Consider the following 24,912-nt stretch of genomic DNA (forward strand, 5'->3'; position numbering starts at 1 on the left):
TAAGCTTCTGACAACAGGCTCTCATGGACTGGGAACTACAGCTCTGAAGCATTTTGCTGACACTGAGGGTTTTCAAGGTGAAAGCCACCGATCTCCTGTGCAGGTATGGGAGAGCCTGTCCTCAGAAGAAGCCTCTGTGGTCCCAGTGTTAATGATTAACTCCTAAATTGAAGCAGAAGGGTTGATGAGGGTTTATATGGCTGCATATCCTTTCTATCCTATTTAAAAGGAGAAACAGATGTTTCCAAAGACCACAAACTTCCACTCCACAAATCTCAGCCTGTTACCTTGAGGCAGCGAGTTCCAAAAGCTGAATTAGAAAACAAATTAATTGTTTTGCTGGAAGGTTAAGAAAAGAGCACGGAATGGAGATTCAGAGGTTGGATGCATTCCCTTAGACAGCAGTACATCTGCCTGCTCAGAAGGCATGGGAAAACCCTGTCCTGCCACCAATTTCAGCTGGTAATCAGGGGCTTCAGGACTGCCAACCCAACTGCAGAGGAGCACTGGAAAGCTTTCCCCTGTCAGCAACATGCTCTCAAGTATAAACCCCTCCTCTCCCCCCCATCTGCCTGTACATGCTCTGGACATCTTCACTAGCATTAATTTAAATTTATAAACAAACACCAGATACTACCTGCTTGTGTAACACCAAAGAAGTTCATTTTACCTGGGATGTTTGGTTCTCCCCCACCTTTTCTCACTCAGTTTAAACTGATACCATCTTGATTTCTCCCCCTACCCCCCAAAAAGAGAGTAGCACTTTTGAGTGCTGCCTTCACATACTTATTTTTATGTATTTCCCATCTTTGAACCAACAAAAAAAAGGGGGGGAAGTTAATTTTGCTGTAGCAGCCCATTGTGATATAAATAAAAATAATAGGTACATTCACAGATTTTGAACTTCTTACAGTCACTGCTGCAAAAAGCAATTTTAATTTATAACCATGGAGTCTTGCAAAACGTATAACGAAGACATAATAAAATGGAATGTTTATCCTGTGGCTCCCATTAGACCTCTTCTGTTCGATGGTTGTAACTAATGACTTGTTTTTCCACTTTTGTATTGGAAGCCTTATTATTGGGCTGCACAGAGCATACCTTATTTGATTTCCCTAGCAATGCCTGCACCTCTTGCTGAAGCCTGCAATTAGATGTTTATGAAATAATATTGAAAAGCTGCATAATCTTGTCTGTGGTCAAAAATTAAAACAAAAAAAAAAAGCCAGCGACAAAACAGCCCTGTTGGTATAACATTATACTGAGTACAATAGACTAATGTTCACTCCAGTGCATGTGTCCTTTTGACTAACCACTTCTATCTGACAACCTTTTTTTGGCAGCAGAACACACTGTACTTTTTGGATAATTGACTGTGGAATATAGTGCTGTTTACTCAAAAGCAGGTCACACAGAACTGAGCTTCCAGTTGTCTTTATCCTTTTACCTTTCTTATCTTCGTGCCTGAACACTGAACTTCTTTTAATTGCGCGTGGTTTTAATTGCTGCACTGTACTTAAGCACCAGAAGGTGAACTGATGGTGAAAGGGTAAAGAAAGGTGGGAAGCTGAATTCACATTCGAAAACTAGATATAGACGTGTTATTGGTGAGCAATCTGACACAGACGCAAACCCAAATGTTCATTTCCAACACCCTCTGTTACCTGCAGGGTCACGTTTGCATGCAACGTAACTGCACTGTTTCTCTATACTAAAAATCGACAGGATGGCTTCACCCACCACTTGCTCACTGATCTGGAAATCCAATAGTGGCAAAGCCACCATTTGAAGCTCAAACCTTGGAGGATGGGCACTCTTAGGGGAAAGGATGCAGAAACACAGAGGAGTTGTGAAAAAACCTAGACTAGAGTAAATGCAATTAAGGAAATGGGTTCAGAAGAAAGTTCCATCTGAAGTGTTCAATTGAGGCAGTGAAAGAACTGATGTGTTTCTAAAGATTTTCTTGGGATGCAGCCTAGGGGAAAAGAGGTCACAAGAGTTGCTTAACACGAGAGAGAACAGGCTTTGACGGTGCAAAGAGAACAGAAGAGCCTTCTAACACAGGCTGAAGAAGGAGGTGCCAGCACCTCTCTGATGCAGATCATCAGACAGAGAACCATGGGGGTCACCCGAGAGCTGAAGCTTGCAAAGTACTCGTGTAACTTGGCTTTGCAAGAGTACAGATGTCACAGGGCACTAATTCACAAGAAGCTTCTTCTGTAGTCCAAGACTGGAAAATAACCCCTCGGGCTTCCTGGTGACAGCCTAGATGGAATCTGTCAGCAGCAAACACACAGCAGGAGCTTCCCTGGTCATTTATGCAGTTTTTCCTCTGAAGAAGTCGCAAGTTTTCACTTCAAGCTCTCAAAGCAACAACAGAAAAGGAGGAGACTCACTTAATGAGTGAGCAGCTCTCACAAAGCTGGAGGAAACCCCTGAAAGGGAACATCCCTCAGGTGTTCTAAAATACACTCTGACTAGGAATTAATGGGACAAACATGATTATATCTCATCTGCTCTATGACAGCGCAGGTGTGGTTCCATTTTACTGATGACTAAAGTAATCCTAATACGTCAGTTTAAGTTACTGCCAATTCATTTGAGGAAATTGTTTGTTTAGAAAAAACTTTAACTGGCGGGGATGAATGATACTGATGATAATAATTCATCTGTCTGTACTGGTGCTAAAACACACAGTGGAAAATCCTTGCTAATGCTAGATTGATCAGCTAACACACAGCAGATCTGCTCTTCTAATTTGTTTCACGCAGCTGACTTCAGACAGCACATTGCACCCTGCACTATTTTGAGGTCCCATGTAAAACAAAGTCTATTACTGTGCATAAAGAGCGCTATGAGTACTGTTCTACTACAAGAAAGAGTTTGCCTGATGGCATTTTTTTTCCCCAAGCAGAGAGAATACACTGTGTTTGGAACAAAGGAAAAATGTGATTGGAAAGTTTAGAGCCCTTAAATTAATTCCCTAGACAAAAAGTTGAGGCATCATACTCATAACATCATGTTATGTAACTTGCACTGGAGCCAGGCAGCTACTAAGTGAAATAGTACGAGTTATAAAAGCAAAATATTATTGTGAAAACAACTTTACTACTTCATAATTCACTATTATTTTCATTTAAGAACAAAACTGTCAGTACAATTGCAAATTCTGCTTGCCTTGCAGGAATTCTTCCAGCTGGTGATAGGAAACCTTCCCCCCCGCTCCCCCCCCCAAAAGGCTGCTATTCCACTTAATATACTACATTTCTTTATAGTTACACAGAGGTAAATCTTAACAGGAAGTCCATTATGTGGTTGCCTAAGCAAGTTTAATATCTGAACTTTTATGATCAATAAATGTAAACATATATTATCTATTATTTCTTCTCATTACTCTCGGAGGAAGAAATACTACATCAGCACCCAGAATAGACTATTTTCTACTCTTTATAACCAAGAATCTATTTTAAGTGGGAACCTATACAGCTTGCACTTCTCACTAGGCACCATGATCAGCTCACATAGGTATTTGGCTCAAGGCTGTGGCTGTCCACAACCACGCCTATCAATGGAAAAGTGAATCACCTTTTCAACTGCACACAGCTCCCTGCACAAAGTTGGTGCTTTGTAACAGACCATTGCTATGATATGTGTGCACATTCCGTTAAGAACTGGATTAAGACCACAAATATGTTTCACTGAGCTCAGTAGGAAAATCACCCTGGCATGGGCCAGTCCATTCCAAATGACATAACCAAAAATACCTCATTAGCCAAAGCAACGCTATGAACGGAGTAGATCCTTGTCAGGAACCAGTATTACTGTCAGGTTGTTAGCTCTGAGTTTCACACCAATAAAGCAGCCAGAGCTCCTCTTGCCTTAAGCAGAGAAGCTATCCAGAGACACCAAGATGCTCCTTGTCTACTACTTCTCCTTCGCTCTCTTATTAGTTTAATGCCTAAGCTTGGGTAAGTTCCCTTGCGCATTCACGTCCTAGCTTCATGTCCTAGCATTCATTGTGGCAATAACAGACATTTTTGATAGGAGAACAACTTCACCATGTGTTTCAGCATCCCAGCTTTGGAAGAATTACAATGCGGTTGGACACAAACATTTTAAAACATCAAGAATCAGCTCCTCCAGTAATCAGCAGCACCATCACAAACCACAACCAGAGTATGCCTGTGAATTAATTAAATTGCACTCACTTTTATGGATTCTGCTTTTAGCATTGAAAGCTGTAAACTGAAAGCAAGCCCAACTGTCCTTGCCTCATCAGCTGCAGAGCATGCTGCCCACCAGAGACCAGAGCTCAGATGGCCCCAGGGCTCAGGCAATTACTGCTGCCCAGAAACCAGACAGCCTCCTCAACAGATGTTTCTTCTCACCCATAGGTAAGTATCTGCTGACTATATTTCATGGCCACAGATAAAACATCCTTACCCGTTAGACTGTGACACAACCTGACAGCATCTGTCAATGCAGACACTTGACTATCAAGAGTTAAACAGCACAGCAACAGAGCCCTTAATTAACTCCAAGGCTGCCCCACTCCTTATCATGTATGGAGGCATTGTCCTCAGCTTATTTTAAGAAGGAGCAAGAAAGAACATCCACGTATTATGTCAAAAGCCTCTTTCTCAATTATTCCTCTTTTATTACAAACCCAATGAGGCTGAATAAAGGTTAAAACTCAAAAACCTGCAAAAAAAAAAGACAGCTGTAAATTTAAGTTGGTTTCTCAGCATATGCTGACCTGACTTACTTCCATAACTACAGGATCCCTGTTATCTTTAACTTCAAGGTAACTCTTTGGCAATTCTGAGTTTCTTTGTGATTCCTGGGAGACAAACCTGATGAATTTGTGTCATCAGCCAGTCTTGATAATAAAAAGAGTGTTTAAATAATACCAATATAATACAAAGAACCAACAGTAAAGTTCTGAAACAAGAATGGATAGCAACTTTTTTTTTTTTAGGTGAGAATTGGGTTCTTTTACAAGTTAGGGTGTAAGAGAATCCTGCAGTAAAGATCAGCAACCCGTTATGAAATCATCTCTTTGCATCTCTTTCCTAGCCTGAAAACTCTGAAGAAATTCACACAGATTCTGGTGCAGAGATTTGTATTATCTTTGAGAGAAAAATACTGTTCTGAATGCCACAGAGTGCCAACAAGTCCCAACTCTGATCTGCTCCTCTCAGTGTGAGACACCACTGTCTTCTTCCCCTCCTCCTCATTTTAACAGAAGCAACACAACATTTAATGTAATCCACCCAGAAGCAACGACAGAGTCAGCAGCTGATACACAGCTAGTGCTGGTTAGAGCTCAGAAATACTGTTTTATGAAGAATGTCAACATTTTGACATTTGTTGCTATTCTCAGGGTAGAACTGCATATTCATCTGGGAAATTTAAAATGTCACATTGAAATCGCAAATTCTATCCTGAATTTTGGAATTTCACCTTTTATTTCACTTTACGTTATCGTTCTGTCTTTTTTTTAATGTATTCAGTACCAGACTGCAACATTTTAAATAACTTTTAAATTTGATATAGTTTTGTTTTAACATTGTAAAACTATGGGCAATTACTGGCTTGCATTGACAGAAAACCAGCTTGAACCCTCATTTTACACTGCCCCTGAATCCTATCCATTTTTCACTGTGCAGCTATTGACTTGCGTGCAGAGATGAGATTCTGGGGGAGAAGATACTTGGGGAGAGGGAGGTGGCCAAACATTAAGCCGCCTGCCTTTGTGCACGAGCAAAAAGCTAAGCTAAGGAAGGCTATATCCTATGACAGCAGGAGGATATCTGGCAGATTGCATTTACTCATCTGCAGAGAACAAAAAATTCCTAGCCACTAGATTAACAGCAAACAGCAAGAGCATTAGTCTCAGTTCAAACACAAGTGCCGGAGGTTTTATTTTATGTGAGTGATGGCAGACTGCAAAAATTATTAAACCGGTGCAAGAGAAGAGCATCAGTCATAGCAAAGGACACTGTTGAGCAGATGTTTCTGAGGCAAAGATGAAACTTCCAAGCAAACGTCTCCATCACAGGTATTAAATCAGTGGAAAAAGTGACAAAAGCTGTGTAAAATGAGAAAACAGCGAGCCGTCACAGCCCTCTTTTGGGTATTGCAAGTTTCATGAGACCGTGTCAATGCTGGTTGCAGTAGGCAGCAAAGGAACACCACCTCCAGCAGCATGGAAAGGATGCAGTGGTCAAGGTCTGCTAATCACAAGTGACCACCATCACCTAAACCGTGCCAAAAGTGTAAGCTGCCTCATTAGCCTTACCTCCCCCCCTCTGCCATAGTTTCTCCATTTCATTTCCATGGTGCTCACTGAAAACCGTGCACAAGGCTGAAAGGCCATTCGAAGTGGTTGCCCTGCTCCTCGTGCACTACTAGTGCATCAGTCCACATGGTTCCTCAGGACAATCAGTAGATTCAGAAATAGGAAGGAGAACTCATGGGATCCAAGATTTAAGAAGGACAGACCTCCTTGATGTCTGCAGTGGCCACTTCTCAAATACACCAGGAAACATGAGAGGTCCACAGAATTTTGAGGAACTTTCCATTTCCCATTAAAATCATAAATATCAAAGTCTGAATGCAGAAAAAGCACTCTCAAGCACAAAAATACCTACTGAAGCCAATCATTTAGTCTGAGATGTCATTAAAACAAAAATAGCAAAGGTTAGGGCCACAGGGGGCTGAGCCACTGTAGGATCAAATGAATGAGCCAGAATGCGAGCTGCAGTAGATGCTAATGAGGTCAGCACCCATAGCGTGCTTTCTCCTGGTCCATAAAGACATGCACTAGTGTCTCTGAAACACTCCAACATAACATGCAAGTTGGATAATAGGAAAAGCTTCTCCAAAAGCGGATGGGCACTGGCACAGGCTGCCCAGGGAGGTGGTGGGGTCACTGTCCCTGGAAGTGTTCAGGAACCACAGAGACGCAGCACTGAGGGATGTGGTTTAATGGGAAATACTGATGGTATATGGACAGTTGGACCAGATGATCTTAGAGGTCTTCTCCAACCTTAAAAATCCTATGATAACCAAAACCAGTGAAAGGACCTAGAGTTATTGGAAGATATGAAGGGTATTTGGCAGCTTGGCCAGATGTGTTGGTTAATGGTAGGACCTCCTTCAATTATTTTGGTTGCTAGGCAAACCTGCAAAAATTCTCTCCATGGCTTTGCCATTTTTGCCCCCTGCTGTGGATATCTTTGTGCCAAAAATCATTACATCTGATGAGTCACTCTGGTCTAGTGCTTGCTGACTTCTGGGAGAGGAGATGTTAAGAAAGAGGCTTCAGACTTCTGTTTGATCTGAAAGGCCACAGTACCACTGCGAACAGCATAAAGCCAGCCCACTATATCACAAGTTTCTGTGATGGTTTTGTAACAACTCCTGTGCTGCTCAGAGATCCCCACTATCAATGACCAAGAAGAGAAAGCTACTGAAATTTCTGGCCAGTGATGCCTTCAAAGTGTATGAAGGTTTGAATGAGGACATGCACTCACTAGTTCGTTTCCTAACTAGGACTTGGGCATTAATGCTAACTGCAGTGCAACAAAGGACTAAATGCAGAGAGGTTTCACATGCACAACTCTCACTCCCATAACTGGCCCAAGGACAGAATGCACCAGAGCTGTGACTAAAGCTCATTGTTCTCAGTGGGCCTTAAGAACCAATAGAGATTATTTGCTGTTCCCATACCAATCCAGATTTATTTTGGATCAGCAGCAGTCTCAACATAATTAGTACACAGTAAAAAGCACAGAGCCACAGTATAGTCAAATCTTTTCTAGACAGAATGCAAAATATAAATCAAGATGCTTTTTAATTAGGTTTTTTTTTTGCCATTACAAATCCTAAATGGATTGAATGAAAAAATTCTACTTGGTGACAGACCATGGTTGATATTAGAATTAAGACTCAAATTTCAAATCTGAGATGGATTTGTAAAGATTTGTTTAATATTTTCTGCAAAAAAATGTGTTCAAAATTAAGAGTGCATTTTTCTGAATGCATTTGGAAATGATTCGGTATTTTAAGATGACTCCATTGCAAGAGGAAAAACATCTAAAGGTATTCTTGCGTTTTAAGTGGTAATGCCTGCTTTTTAAATCATTCTGGCTTCTCAGTTCACTCTCCTTAACTGAAAGACCTCAAACCAACCCCGAAAAGGCAGAACACAACATGTTTTCATGTAGAAAACTGATTCTGATTTTTGTTGTGCTGTAGCCAACAAGTAGATTCACAGCAATAATTCTCCCTATCAGAAATCTGGCACTAACAAAGCCTTCCATTTTTTTTTTTTTCCTTTTAAGTAACTCCAAAAGTTGATTTTATGAATGAAACTGCAAAGGAAGAGAACAACATTCAATAAAACTGGACAAAACTGCTCCACTGGCAAAGCACACAGTGCTTTATTACTGAGCACCTCCTAATAGACTGCAAGATCATCTTCAATTCTTCACCAATTAATCTGTGCATTTTACAAAGCAGCAATCAAGCAGTTTGCACCACCATCTTAGAGGACCATGGAAGAGAATTAAATTCCGAAGAAATTTATCACCAAGCAGATCATAGTCTGTTTTGCAGAAATACTGAAGTTATTTTTATAGATACATATAATTTTCTATGTGTATTTGCAAATGTCACATGCACACAAACATATGTAAATATATACCTATATATGCGTACACGAAACCCCAAACTTGAACTAAATTAAATTGCCCCTCCAGCTTTGTAATGCAAATGAGACTTGTGCTGTTTGTGGTTCAAGATGATTTGCGTTTCCATAGAGATGCTGACTGAACTAAAGTTTATAATTTTTTATATATAAGCCTACTTGTATCTATACAAGTCTAAATATGTATCTGCTATAGCTCAGCATTTCTTCAGTGACACCACTGGAAGCACACCAATTTACACCAGTTAAGGCTATGTGCAAATTTCCTACCTTTCACTACTTTCCAATCTAAGCTCTGTACCAGGCACCTGCAGAGTTGAGTTTATTGCTTTTCTCCCTTCTCACTTCTTGGTAAGGAAAAGGGAAAAATGAAAAAAAAAAGTGGTTTATTAGCTTCTCACAGACAGTATTTCAAGGAGTTTTCGTTTATTACCCTGCCCTGGCCAGCAATGGGCTCACCATCTCCTCACATGGGCTTGGTGTCTTTGCCCTAAGGTGCAGCCAAACCCTACCATACAGAAGGATCACACAAAGCTGAGGCCCCACAAGCCCCTAGAGCCACATTTGAGGTGACCGCCAGAAGTGACATGGGCCAGCCCATGCTGACATCTGGACAGAGAAGCCAAGCAGCTTAACTTTGTTTGGTACCTCCTTTGGTCTATGAGGCCCAAACGCACATTGAAGTGATTGGATGCCACTCGCCTTGCTGCCACCTGAGAGGGAAATCAGAGCACCCACAGCACTGTGTGAGAACTCATTTCCATGTGGTTTTTCAGTGATAAGTGATTTTTAAACAGCAACACACAAGAGGTCAACCTCCGGAATCGCTCTGAACCACAACCAAAAACAGTGCCTTCTGTACCTCCTATCTGCAGAAGATGAACAAATTCTCCAGTAAGCCAAAGATGTCCATGAGCACTCAGAGGAAATGTTGACTCCCATTTGATCCTGGGAGAGTCCTGAAGGAAGGACCCAAGTGCACTAACACCACACAGATGTATTGCTGACGATTGTTACCCTGTTACCAGCTTTTAGGAAGCTACATGAAGGGAGACTACTTTCTGTATTCTGCTCCATTTCCTTCCCTTTGCCAAACAAAGGTGTAGCTTACACACCTATCACCCCACTGACTCCAACAGTACGCAGTGGAAGAGCCAACCAGCAAGGTTGGAAAACCTTGGCCAGCCTCCTGATGTAGGCATGGAGATGTGGGGCAGAGGACATGAGTCACTGCACCCCTGCTGCTCATGTGCCCTCAGTCCTGACCCTACTTGGAAGAGGAGCTGCAGCTGCTTGGGATCCACAGGCAGTGCCATCTAATCCCATGTGTTGTCTTTGAAGAAGACTCCTGAGGCCCCCTGCATCCTCCCCCCACCTCCACCCCAGAGTCATCAAATGACTTGGGTTGGAAGAAACCTCAAAGATCATCAAGTTCCAATCCCATGCTGTGGGCAGAGTTGCCAACTGCGAGATCAAGCACCAGCTCAGGCTTCCCAGGAACGACCCCATCCAGCCTGGCCTTGAGCACCACCAGGGATGGGGCATCCACAACTTCCCTGGACAGCCTGCACCAGCATCTCACCAACCTCTCTGTATAAGGGTGACCACCGAGTGCTGACATCTCCTACCTTTTGCTGCAGTGGCTGTGGGGCCAGCACTGGGTCCGTGATGTAGGTTTTCTTCGGGCCAGGATGCTGGTACATCCCAGGAGGAGCCTGGCCCACGGTGTTACTGCTAGGATACGCTGGCTCAACCTTCCAGGTGCTCTGTGGCATGTAGGGCGCTTCGGAGCCATTCCTCCCTCCATATCCGCCATAATATGGGTCCTGGTAGCGGCCTTGCTGAGGTGCGTAACCATAGCTGGGCTCTGAAGGACGGGCAGGCGGTGGGGCGTAACCATAATCAGGCCCACGGGGCTGTGGTGAGCCATATTGCTGGGCACCGGGCGGGCGGGCTGGTGGGGCTGCATAGGGCTGGCCAGGCCCCAGGCTGCCGTAGTGTGTGGGCTGTGGGCCAGGCGGCTGGTAGTGAGGGCTGGGCTGTGCCGTCCTCACCTGAACATTGAAGGTCGGACGGCTGGGTGTGGAGGCTGTGGTGTAGGAGGCTGGAACCGGCTGTGGCTTCAGGGTGCCGATGGGAGTGACTGGGATGGGTGCTGGCTGGCCAGGCCCCTTGGCAGTGGACTTCTTGGTGGCAGTGAGGGGAGGTTGGTTGGGAATGATCATCCGCTTGTGGCCGGTGACAGGGGTGGACACTGACGGGGTGGTGGCAGCAGAGCTGGAGGTCCCAGAGCCCTAGGAGGGAACAAAGAGCCACAGTGTCAGCTGGATGGGCCATTCAGCATTGGGTTGAAAGCAGACAGGTTAAGAGGGAACAGGGTCTTACAGTAACATCTGCACAGCAACTCAAACTGCTTAGGGAAGCAGGAATGTACCTGAAGCTACACATTATAAAATGGTAATAATAACCACCTTTTCCTGCTCTGACAGAACAGGGACAGCAGTGCTGCAGCCCAGCAGAACTGCCAGGCAGCGCATTGTGTCTCCCCTTGGGGTTTCTTCCTCCACCTCAGAACAAACAAACTTAAAAGCAATAAATGCAGGAAGAAAAAGGAGATTTGCAGGAGAATATTTAGCATGGATACCCACATATTCATGTGAAAATGAGAGCACTCAAGAAGAAGAAAAATGAGATTTAAGTCTCTATGGAGACATGCAATTCTCCAGAGTGCTCAGAGGGTACTGCTCCCAACACAGGACTGCTTCTGACAGCACAGGACAGCAAAACAGCATGGGCCGAAAGCTTTGCTTGGAGCAAAGTGTAACACAGAAGCTTCCCTATCCCTGGCACTGCAAGTCTCAAGTGACCCCAGCAAAATGTTACACGTGGCACATGGAAGGGCAGAAAGCAGGCCAACATTCCCAAGGGCTTCAGAAGTCTGATCCTGTGTAACCCTGCACCGGCACTTGAGCCTCACAGCAAGTGCTGCCACTTCCTGGGACTTGGCAACTAAGTGGAGATAGAGCACAGCAACACCATCCTAATAGGTATCTTATGTCTTCCTGCCTAATATACTTGTTTGTCTTTCTTACTCAGCTTTATTATTCAGCCCCCATATCCAAAAATACTGGTGCAAAAGTACAGCTTTGTTAACGAGCTAACAGTATGAAATGGTTTCTGAAGATTACCATTAAGCCTTTTCACTAAACCAAAGAACAACAAATTTCCACTCCTAAATTTGATAGAATATCTAGCCTCTCCTTATTTTGTTGTATTCTTAAAAGGGTCCTTGAATTCCATCTCTTCCCATACACAGAAGAATTAAAGGCAACATGAACATTTTGATGGTATTCCTTCGCTGTTGCACTTAGCATGATGGTTATATCTTATGTAAGCTTTCTGCAGTGGGCTCCATCTCACCCCAATCCTCTCAATAACCTTCAAGTGCAAGGGAGCCCCAAATCAGACAAGCTCATCTCACACCCATGGCAGTGCTCAAACTACAGCACACACCTCTTTTCCTTAAACGAGCAGGCCTGGATCTATCCCGAGGTATTCCTGCTCTATGCAGGCACCCTGGTCTGCATGCACTGCCTCATCTCCCTCTGGCTGGACCTGCTGGGCAGGGAACTGAGTGGTGGGGGCTCACCGGGGGTACCAGAGAAATCCTCTGCCTGGTCAGCAGGTGGCGGCAAGAAATTGCTGCCAAACCAGCTCAAGCCAGTGGCTGGAGAGGACCTTCAACCACCCAATGCATTGAGCCTCCCAGGTTACCAAATCACCACCCAGGTGGCAGACACCACACGTGAAGGGAGATAAGAGCAAACCACTCAGCTTCTCCTCCACAGCCCACAAACAAGTCTACCAAGTAATAAGGAAGCTCTACTACACAACTGGTAGCTCTGCCCTGGTGACAGGTGCAAAGACATTTTTGCTGATGCAGTGGTGAAGAACTTACTCCCGCAATCACACCTCCAGGGCAAACCTCCCACAAAGAACGAACAAAACAACAGGTAAATAAGAGCATCAAGCTGGTTTTAGAGATGTAAAAGGTATGCATGCAGACATGGGGAAAAACAGGCAGCATACTTCTGCTAGAGGAAAAAAAATGCTCAATATAGTCAAACCCTGACTTTACAAACAGATCCATGACAAGGCAATATATAGAATAGATTTTGAAACTGAGAAGAATGAAGAGCTGAAGTGTATCTAGACTGAACTGCAAGTGCAGAGATGGGCTAAGGGTCTGTAGCCCTTCATTAGTATTGCCCCATTCTTCTGTTCCTGAAACACCTGGCATGGAGCAGGCATTCCTCTACTCCTGCTTCAGAGCACAACTGCACCAGTGCTCATTGCTAGCAAGAAAATTTACTTCTTGAAGCAATTATTCCCCCATGTCAGCTTGGCATTTAGTCCAGGAGTGCTAGAAACTTTCCCATTTCCTCACCTAGTTCATTCTTGCAAATGGAAGTAGTTTGTCCACTTACTGTAATGGGATGAAAGGTCCACAATGCAGCACTGTGTAATTACCACCAGAAGAGCTTTTTTTTCCCCCAGTATGAACGAGGAGAAGGTAGATAATGTTTTAATGACAGTGGCACATCAGTGGGGACAGGAAAGCCCAAAACAAAACATAATTGAGCTCTGTTCATCACATCTAGTGTTTCTGAATGCAGACTCTGGAAGCAGATTATGACAGATTGCCAGTAAAGCTCTCGCAATGGAAGTCTGTTCCACACCAAGAACTGGGGGATTTCATTCTTGCATTATTAGCATTCAGATAATATACTTCACATGTTGGTGCCAATCTCCTGACAGAACTGGAATACATCTTAGGAACGATAACCCCTTCCTCCAAAATAACCTTTGCTGCCTATAGACTGCCACTCTGAGAGGATCTGAGCAACTCTCACATCCAACACCAACAGGATGTGCTGAGTCTCCCATCTCACACAGGAGCCCAGATGAAGGAAGGCACCATGCTGGGTCCCTGGGCCAGAGACCCAGCACTGCCAACACCATCATAGCAAAGGTTGGAGCTCAAAAGCACTGGCTGCACTGTGGCATTCAAACCGCAACCCGCCTTGAGGAGGAGGAAGTTTGCATCAGTAGGAGTCCCCAGAGGCACCATGAGTGACTCATTCTGAATTCCTCTGAGGGTGCTGGGCAAGTTTGTAATGAAAGACCGGGTCGAGGGGGAGGAGGAGGGTGTAATGCTTGTTAATGTGGTGTAGCAGAGATATGGGACAGGTTGGAGGGAGTTCAACACTTCTGGAACACTAATGATTTAGGGGGACACAAAGAGGAACATTGGCTGTAGGTCTTGAACAGGGGCACAGGTGAGATAACACCATAAACCTCTAATCTTTTGCTTGGGAGACAAGGGTGGCCACAGTCCAGCCTTCTGTATAGACTCAAATATTATCCCAGGCTTAAATTTCTAGGTCATTAATTGATTAAGACATTATAAATGCACATGAACTATGGACAAGGCACATGCAGAAGAACAAGAAAATGGCACTCCGATCCCACAAGGAAGAGCGATTTCAACAGATGTCTGTTAGGCACTAAGATAGGAGAGAATGATGAGGCTATAAGGATGCCAGGTAGATGGAGAGGGAGTAGTGAGCAGAAAGCTGGAAAGGACTACTAATGTCACTGGGTACAGTCCCAGCAATGTCAAAATACAGTCCCCACTGCCACAAATGTTTCATCCAAATGAGTCCACAGAACACCTACTAGCGCAACAAAGTAAACTCATCCAAAAGCACAATGAAGCAACAGTCCAGAAGCATGAAAGCAAGTAGAAAAATGAGGAAGGAAAAGCAGGAGAGTGGATTCACAGGAGTTCAGGCATCCCTTCCTTCAGCAGCTCCTGGACAGCTCATTTCAAAGCTGTACTGCATTTGCAAATGACTAACACAGCCAAACACGCTCTCTGACATCCTCTAAGGACTGTTCTCAAAGGAAGACAGGCTTTCCTCTGCTCACCATGCATTAGGTGAAACTGTCTGACACACTTCGCAAGTGCAAATTAGAACCCCACTACTTACCATCAGTCCTTTCTTGCAAATTCATATTTGCAAAGATAGTAAACTAGAAACCCCAGGTGCTGATAAGGCAGAGTTGTTAAGAGAAACTAGAGTAGGAAGGAGTTAAATTCAGAACCTCAACTACCACAAGCATTATACTACAAAATCTCTCTTTTTTTTTTTAATGGGGAAAGCACAAGAGCCTTGTTTAAACACAGATGGAAGTACCTAAATGCACTGCCTCTTCTACAAATGAATTACCCACCAGTTCAAATAAAGGTAAACTAATACTGACAAAATCAAGTAGAACTCAATGAATGTGGGAGGAAAAACCCCCCATAACGCTTCTCCTAAATAAAGCTACCATGCGTAACTGTGAGGGGAATCTTGCTTGATAACTCTTGCCCCATCTACTTGAATGCAGTGACAGTTTATAAGCAATTTGCAGGAGTTTCTTGTACCAACCACCATATGAGAGGTCTGTGACATTATCACAAACTCATGCATTTCAAGGGACCCAGCTGTCAAAGTTGGATATCTGAATTCAAAGCTACCTTGGTGGGGAAACCCAAAGTTCAGATTATCTGTATGAATCTTCATTCCATGGAAGTTATTTAAATAGATCTCAAATCACATTCAGCACATATCTACAACAATGAAGTTATTTAATAGGTACTAGAAATGAAACATTGTTCCACCAAAATTAGTCTATAACTCTATACCATTTGTCAGGGTTAAATCGTAAAGAGAACAAAGTAACTGCAGCTTACATTAGGAGCATGATTCTGTATGATCAGCTATAAGCCTTATGAAAAGGACTCTACTCTTTTATTTTGTGTATTAGTATTTTCTATAGTCCCTTCAGTTACTCAGTTTCACAGACCTGATCAAAAATGCCTACACAAAGTTTATCACATTCTATTCAATTCTCCAGGCACTTTTCATAAAGGTACAGTTGAATAGCTCTAGCCCTTTAGCTGTCAAATTATCACTTATAAAGGATACATTACTCCAGCTCAGTGGTTTTCAACCTTTATGCTCTGCAGCCCCCAAATGTCTTTCAGGAGGGACAAGCTCCTTCACACAGAGAGTTAATCTACTGACAATAAACACATCTTTTTTTTTAAAGTTACCTTTCACAGAATTCTTAGTTCCCTTAGAAGTGATCCACGGACCCCCCAGGGTTTGCAGAACACAGGTTGAGAACCACTGCTCTGAGCTGAGGCTGCCTTTTTCAAGCATTTCAGCCACAATTTACTCTAGGAGAGACAACCCTCCTTCCTCGAAAGACCTGGCAGCTACAGGCAGGCTGAACACAGGATGCAGCGATCCCAGGAGGCTGCCAGCTAGCAGTGCCTGTTCAGCATCTCTCCAAGTCAGCCTCTCATCTGCATGGTCCATGAGCACTGCAGAACCGCAACCCCAGGACCAGCTGAAATCTTCCAGGTGTGGCTTTGGGTGCATCTCCACAGGGACATTCATCCCTTTCTAATACTGAAGCCCAAAACAGAACAGATGAATCATCCACTGGGGGAGAACCTACTTCTCTTCGCCGATCGTAAAAGAAGTGCACAAACAGCCAAGACAAGTCACTGAATATTTAGACAGCACAAGTTAGTTGAGATGATTCTGCAATAAGGAGGTAATTTTGATGTGACTGTTATAAGCACAGACACCTTTTCCCTGCATTAAGTGCACTGTCACTCAAGCTCAGCCTTGCACCAAAGGGTTTTACCACAGAATCATGTGAGTTGCACAGGATCCTGAAAGGCCACCTGGCCCAACTCCCTGCAATGAACAGAGACGCCTACAGCTCCATCAGGTGCTCAGAGCCTTCTCCAGACTGACCTTGGGTGTCTACAGGGACAGTTTGAAAAGGAAAGCCCCAGGGAAACATCAAATATCCTGCTTTGAAACCTGGGCCTTTAGGTACCTGAAAACATGAACAGGCATTTTATGAGGCTTCCTGATGTGCAGACACATCTAACACCTTCTGACTTCAAATAATGTATTTCAACAAGCCGCTTTGCTAGTGATAATGTATGGGCAGGTTCCCCCCAACATACTGGTTTTTTTTTTTTTTTTTCCTCCTGTCTGAAATAACATCTAGGTGAAAAAGAGAAACCTTGCCTTCCATTTGGGACCTGCAAATGCTTGGCATTCTGGTAGAGCTCCATCTGGATTGATGAACATCCAGAGACTGTAGCAGATGCACGGCCCCTATGCAGCACATCCAGTGCATTTTCAATACACAAGTTTTTCTGGCCCTCTTTATAGTGTCCAAATGGTAGACTGAGCACACAGAGGACATGCTGGTCCTCCTTGCACCAATGCTATGCGATACACATGGCTCAATTGCTAGTACAGGTCTCCATAGGTGTCAAAATGCCCTTAGACTCTCATCCAAAATTTTGAAGTCTGATCCAAAAATCATAAAATCCTCAGCCAAAATATGCTTATAATCGAATGAAGCTTTTCCTTACAGTTTCAACACACTCATTTCCAGTTCACAGCTGCCATGTGAGCATCACAGAGGCATGGGCTGTGTATGATCAGCAGCCACATTTGTATTTCCCAGCAGTGTTTATATGGATTCATCTTGTTGGCTTGATCACCAGAAGCTATCAAGGTATCCAAACAGATTGCACCTTGGCATTATACCAAAAGAAAGAGAGGAGAAATCTAATAAAGTGTTCATCTCTGGATCTCAAAGGAAGAGAATACCTTACAGATGCCATGAAGTGTCGCAAGAACACAACTGCTTCTGAGCTTTGATCTGTTTTTCAGCTGCTACCAAGGGTGGAAAAGGAGTCATACTTGTTAATGTATCTGTTCACAGACCTTTTGTACTCCTTGTGATGGCCCAACTTGAAACACAAGGGAGAAGGGGGTGCACAAAAGGAAAGGTGATAATAAGCTGACCTCCAATACTGTATCATGGAAAAAAACCTTTCACAACCAGTGCGTGCAGTTACAGACAAACACCTTGGTTCAGCTTTCAGTATGGGTGTCAAGTTTTCTAGGCAAGCTGGGTTTCCACTTCGCAACACTCCATTAATTCCACAGAACCTGAGCACATCTGAAAAGTTTGGTCTCCAAAAATACAAATATTATGCCAGGGAGTAATTTTGCTTGTTCCTCTCAGTTTAATGTTTACTTTTTTGTTTATCCCGCTACTATCACTATGATAACTACTATGAGCTCTTTATTTGTTTTTCCCTTCCTGACAAGTGATCATCTGGTATTTATGAGGAGTAGTACGTGAAAGACTAGCTTTAAAAAGATGTGCAAACAATTGACCTAAATACTTCTAGCTCTGGTAGACAGTCAAGGGCCAAAATTTGAGTTTATTCATTGAAGGGCAAGCTAGGATTAAAACTCTCCTATTTTAGCAATTCCTCTTGATCAGTTGAACTGCAGTAGCCACTTCATCTACACAAGGACATCTGATATCGGCGTAAGAAATATCCTTGTCAAGCTACAGATGACATCTGTTGTGAGAAGCTAAATATTTCCTGAATGAATTCCAAGATGTTTCTGTGATTTCCCACTCCAGAGACTAGAATGACAGATCTGTGCCAACCTGGACCTCAGGAACACGGGATGTCAGCCCCCTGCACTGGCTGAGTCAGTGGCACGTTGACTTCATCATAAATCACATAAAGATCCACATATCACAGACCTTTGGTTACAATAAAACCTAGAACTACTAAATGCAATCCCAAAACAGAAGGCCACAAAGAGGGTAACGTGGTACCCTGGGAACACAACATAAGTGAACAGAGCAGAGAAACCAGGCTTCTTAAGCAGCAGCTTCTAAGGCTTAGCAATGCAGCAACGTCCAAAGCATCTCTATTAAGCAAGCTGGGTCCTACTAATGGGTTGAATGAGTCTCTCTGCTTAAGTCAGGCAAAATGTTGTGCCGCCTTACAATGGGGAAAGCCCCCACTCTCTCCATCTGAATAAGGATTTGGGGTGAGTAAAGTATTTTTATGACTTCTGCTATTACTAAGCTAGTGAAACTTAAAGTATCATAATTACACCATCCACAGACTCAAAAACGATTTTTCTTCCTTTTATAACTCACTATTTGTAGTGGAAAAGAAGCCTGTGCGCCTGATAAATATGGGCAGGTTGGAGGGTCACACAGATTAGGCAGCTATCCATGGATGTTTATCATGATTATAAAAAGCAAATTAAAAAGTTATAATGGAAGACGCACGATTGAAGGGATGTGCAGCACTGAGTGACAGAATGAAATACATGCATTCACAAGATCTTCTGCAGAATTCTACAACTAGATGGAAAAGTTAGCTTTTTCTATTGTGTGCTGAACAACAGATTTAAAGAATAGTCCAAAACCCCTATAAAAGGTTCTCATTTCCTACAAAATTGCAAAGAAGTTTTAGAGTGTTTACAGAGTGCGCAAGCTTTAATATCCTCCAGAATTAATAAAGGAAGAAAAGAGTGCATATGCACACATAAAATAATATGAAGTACATATGCACTCAGACTCTACTTGGTTTACTTTGTGTTACTTGTTTGTTTACGATTTCATTTAATAGTTGCATTGCTTGCATTTATGACCTATTTATCTTCTCAAATTCCAAAAGTCTATTAAACTAGATTTAAAAAATTATCCTACCACAGGGCATAAGCATTTTCAAATGTTAGTATTGTCTCTATTTCCTGTGAAAAACATGTGTTTTTACTCTTCCCCACATTTTAAAGCCTGCACGAATAGTAGTACAGAAGAGCAGAAGCATCGCTGAACAATTCTGTGTTCATACAACATCTGCTTTCTTATGGTTCATTTGAGGTCCAGAACCCACCATCATCCGCCAGTATTTTTAGTGGGATACAAAACAATTCAAGCTAGTAACTCGAGTGGTTAGCAGCAAAGAAAAACCATACAGTCTCACCAAAAAAGTAACAGCTCAAGCAAAAAAAAAAAGCCACCATAAAAGACAGGCAGATATGACAGAGAGGTTATTTTCCCATTAGGTCCAATGTACACCTTTCCAAGAGGCTGACGAGCTTCAACAACAGGTCAAATTTAACTGTTTTCCCAGATGGCTTCTTCTGGGAAGTGGAGTGGAACGTTCCCTCATTTATTCGTCTGCCTGGGTTATCACTGCTGCCCGAAATACCTTCATCTTTCCACAGTATCACAGCCTCCAAATACCACGTTGGGAAATACATGAGATTGAAAAGGCTTTCCTTCACCTGCTGTGACTTTTCAAGTTACTCTGCGCACAGATGAATGCATACGCTAAGACACGTGGAATTTACCCACTGCAATGAGTCTAGTCAAAACACCAGGGCAATACTGTAACGAGCCAGGAAAGTGAAACACTATTAATAAATAGCAAAAGAAAAAGTGCCATCTGAAACTCAGCAATACTCATGTAAAAAGCAATACAGAAAGTTGGAGACAATATTTTTAAATTAAGGTGCAAACTCAGAACTGTCAGCTTCCCCAGTATTTTCTTCTCTCCATAGAGAAAATAAAATACATTAAGCATATGGGTAATACGGCATTTACTTAAAACACACGCTGATAAAAATTTAAAATGAAAACTTAGAATAACAATTTTGGACTGGTATTCTCCATGCTTAATATCACAACAATATCACTCTAAAAAGCCCGTGGAAGGCAGTATCAAACCCACTGCCTCAGCAGGCTCGATTCTATTGCAAATGGCATTATAAATCAATCCAGTTTTCCCAAATATGCCTTGAGGAAACAAAGCCACAAATAGCCATTGTAATTTTTTTTATATATATAAAAAGACAAAAAACCCAAAGAACAAAAACATCCCTTCATTCTTAACCAAAACATAAGAGCTGTGTTTTTAACAACTCATGTTGCTGAATAGAATATATTATAGGATCATAGAATGGCTTGGGTTGGAAGGGACCTTAAAGATCATCCAGCCCCAACCCCCTACCAAGGGCTGGTTGTCACCCACCAGAGCAGGCTGCCCAGGGCCCATCCAACCCAGCCTTGGGCACCTCCTGGGATGGGGCATCAGCAGTTTTAGGGGGGGAAAAAAAAAAAGGTTGTTAAACTTTTAGGATGACCTACCGAGCCCTACTGAGTTACGATTAAGTGATATTAAGTTATAGTTTTCCTCACTTACACTGTTCTTGGATCAAAATAACATCTCAAGACATTTGCTGTGAGGCTGCTGATTGAGTTAAGGTTATCACAGTCACAGCTAAGAACCAGAATATTCTCTAATACCTCGTTCTGCTCGAGTTATATTTTTATGAAGTGCTCGATATGAAGCCAGATTCTGAGCTCAGTGACACCAGTGCCAGCTCAAGCAGTCTGTTGACTCCAGTAGATTTGCTTCAATCCGCTGGCTGTGGCAGATGAGGATTTGGCCTGCTGAATTCACAGGGTTTTTCTCAGTGCTGGGAACACATTGGAGGTTTCTACATAAACTGTAACAAATCTTACAGTTATAACCTCCTTCGGGTAATAATTGTCTAGCTTTGCTTAAAAATGAACACGTAGGGAGGTCTTGGCAAGTTATACTGCTACAACCTGAATGAAAGCAAGCAAAAATTTCTGATCTGGGCTGAACAGAGCCTGGGTCAAACCTGCTGCAGCCACTTTGGTGACAGCGCTTGGGAGCAAGCTGGCAATTCCCACCTAACAGAACACTCCTGTTCTCCTCACTTCTCCCCTTGCAGTGGATGTATAAATGCATACTGATGGCTACTGGGATTTACAGCCTAACTGGTTTTGACATTTTTAACTTCAGAATTTGCAACATGACTTTCTAGCCCTGGGGCAGGAGTGCTAAATGCTAAAAACTTTGGGACTAGGGAGTATTAATTTAGTCCTTCTGAGCAGCTTGGCTTCAACAATGTCCTAACGAGCTCTCAGCACTATCCAAAACTCAGCAGTGGACGCCCAAAAGCTACAAGGAATTTTGGATCCAAAGCAGAGTTTTGTGGCTTTGGTTCTTGTTTGTCACAGGGCAAGTAAAGCTCCAGACCTTAACTCAAGGGAACAGGGGAAACTCAGGTCTGGGTCTGAATTTACAGTGAGATTCACTTCACTTCTAGCTGGCACTGCATTTATTTTGCGGTTCATGACATATTTGTATTTTAAGAAGAAAAAAGTTACGCGTGGAGCAAGCATCCTGGCATCATAAGTCATCAATAAATCTCTTTTCCATAACAACCCACAAGAATTCACTGCAGGACCCAATTGTTAAAACACAAAGCAATGACACTATAAGCTTTCAGAAGCATCATTTGAGCCCTTGTGGACTCTCTGAATGAGTCACCAGTCCCTCAACAGAATTGTCAAAGCTTATGCTAAGCCAGGTTAATTCCCTCCCCCCTTTAATTTAGAAGTCCAGCTGCAGTGTGTGGCTTTCCAGTGAAAAAACCTAAATGCAGCACCCATTCACCCCACACATGAAACCTCCTGGGGCCTGAAGCTCATCTTTTCCTAAAAACCAGACATAAGCCACACTAAAGGGGAAAAATGAGATTTTCAAAGCCTCATGGGGCATGTGATGTACAAATCAATATTCCACTTACACAGCACAAAGCATTTACTGTTGAAGGCCAAAGGACCACAGCTGAAGCTGTTGTGGTTGGGAAAGGGTCAGCTGTAAGAACCTACCAAAGCTACCTGTGACAACAGCAGCTTGCAGTGCAGCATCCCGCTTGACTTCAGCTACTTTGCCCTAACTTAAGGGCACTGTATCAGCCATACTGGTCACTGCAACCCAAGGCTTCTGCTGGGCCTGCCACCAGCCAAACCCCAGCCACCACATATCCCTAACTCTAACTTGCCAGGGAAGGCTGGAGCCATCTCCAAGCAGTCCTCTGTCCATCAAGACCTTACCAATGGCTCCATTAAGTCCAATGTTAAGACAAAGCACAGCTCCAGTGCCTGAAAATCTCCAGTAAAGATACCACATACAGTAGAATTCACCAGAAATTGTGACTTTTTTCATTCCCTTTTTCTGTTTTTTTCCTTTTGCCACAGTTTGCTAAACTGTCTTTACAAACTCATCTCTGTCCTATGGATTTAGAAACAGAAGACTGGCAAGGAATCCCTATGCCTCCTCTGCCATGCTAGATCAAACTTTTCATATCCCACCCAGAAAGAGTAGCGGTGCACTGGCACAGGCTGCCCAGGGAGGTGGTGGAGTCACCCATGAGGACGTGGTCAGTGGGCATGGTGGGGATGGATTGGAGTTGGACCAGGTGATCTTTGTGGACTTTTATAACCTTAATGATTCTACAGAAAGAATAAACCGCCCTGAAAGCAGCTCAAGTTCTTGTACCCTCTCCCCTACTCTTGCTGAAAAATCATTTCAAAACATCACTGTTAAGCTTATAAGGGAAAATGTAAATTTCCAGGCTATATATTTCATGCTGTCAGGTTTGTCCTGAGGATTGGTTACAATAACAACAAAGATCAACACAGGGGATCGCTTTGTTGATTTCAATGGTTTATGCCAATCTGGTAGGAAGCAGTGAGAGCTCTTTAAACTCCCAACAAACTTAGAATTTTTATCACTCAAGATGAGTTGTAGGGAGGAAAGGTATCCCCTCAGCTGTAACTAACTAATGCTTTTCTTAATGATAAAATAAAAGCCCACCAGCAATTCTCTAGAAAGTGGAAAAGATGGAAAAGGAAAAAAATACAAAAAAGAGAGACAAAAAGGAAGGAGGAAAAATAGTTTCTACTACTAATAGAGCAGAGAAATATTTAATTGAGGAGAATTTGAGTTGTTTGGTAGCGGTGGTTGTTTTTCTCTAAAAAAAAGTTTTAAGCTGATCCCACGCTTTCTTTAAACAGCTGAAAATGATAACACTGAACTCAGCCATAATTCTACTTTATTTACTTCCATGTCTATCGAAGTCCACATGACTCTTCCATGAGACAGACTTATGTGGGCTGACAGATAGATATGTAAAAAGAGGAAAAATATTGTTAGGAAAAGGAACATTTTCTTGTCTGTTCTTTCAGTATGATTTCTTATGTCAATGTCTACCTTGCTATTTCCTATAAGTAGAAACAGATTTTTCTCCCTTTCAAAAAATTCTTAAACAGAAAACCTCTTTTGACAGTTTCAGCAGCAGATTAATCACTTTTGCAACCCACAGAAAAAAAAGTTTTCTGGAAAGCATAACTGTCTGTAAATGTAAATGACAGAATTACTCTCTCTTATGCTAAGACACCTACACATTTCTCTCACTTCCATGACTCAGCACCAGATAAAAGCATGCGAGATAATAGGCAGCAAATTTTCCTTTAGAGCAACAATAGAAATAGTTAAAAAAACAACTCTTGTTCTCCCCCTTCCACCAAATAGAACAGCAACCCCCATGGAGGTAGACCAGATTCCGCCAACAGATTCCCTTCCCACTGGAATCACTGCAATCAAGTACAAATATCCCAAGGATTTCAGAGAGGAAAGGGACCAGGCTCAAACTGCATCAAAATCAAAACACATGCAAACACAAGAGGCTTTTCTTTTTCTCCAAATGAGCAATAAATGGGTCTGTTTCTACTAAAAGGAATTTTATTACTGTTCATCCCCTGCCTTGCTCTAATTTGGTAGACAAATGAGTTGAAACTTTGCTCACCTATAGAGAAAATTTCCAGGCACTCTGTAGCAATGCACTCATGCCCCAAATCACAGAAACCCATGGGGAAGGGAGGGGAATTCCAGTGGGCCTTCCCCTGTGGTCCCTGGCCAAGCTGTGCAAGGAGCTCAACAGGAGCACAGTAGCTTCTTCAGTAAGTCTGGGCATCTGCAGTCCTTTCCCACTCAAAATAAGACTTATTTTGGACCAATCTTCAAAAAATAAAAAAAAAGGGGAAAAAAAAGCAAGCATCCCCCTTGCTCAGTGTGGGACATCTCTCCTTTGAGCTTCCATCGCTACATGATGAGTGGTTTATCATGAGCCCACACCCCTTGGAGGCAGCATCAAAGGCCTGAAAATGTTTTAATTAGTTCAATTATTGATTAAGGCAGCAGAAAGAATGCTCATGCCCATCACCTTCAGAGGATGTCCCATCCAGCAGAGTCATGTCAAGGAGTACTGCCATCAAGCCATTGCGCTGCTGATGGCTTTTAAATATTTTATCCTGGAAATTGGAAATTAATGGTGTTAGCCATTAAA

The 24,912-nt window shown here is 42.8% G+C and overlaps 1 protein-coding gene across 10 annotated transcripts in view; it reads right to left on the reverse strand.

Moving 5' to 3' along the window:
- LPP (LIM domain containing preferred translocation partner in lipoma) overlaps positions 1-24,912 on the reverse strand; it is a 318,284-nt gene that overhangs the window by 117,082 nt on the left and 176,290 nt on the right. For all 10 annotated transcript variants that reach the window (XM_046898474.1, XM_015291433.4, XM_046898475.1 and 7 more), the window contains one exon: positions 10,342-11,007. In XM_046898474.1, the coding sequence (XP_046754430.1) occupies positions 10,342-11,007 (666 nt within the window). The remainder of the gene's footprint in view (positions 1-10,341; positions 11,008-24,912) is intronic.

Source organism: Gallus gallus, chromosome 9 (genome assembly GCF_016699485.2).
Source record: "Gallus gallus isolate bGalGal1 chromosome 9, bGalGal1.mat.broiler.GRCg7b, whole genome shotgun sequence".
Lineage (NCBI taxonomy): Eukaryota > Metazoa > Chordata > Aves > Galliformes > Phasianidae > Gallus > Gallus gallus.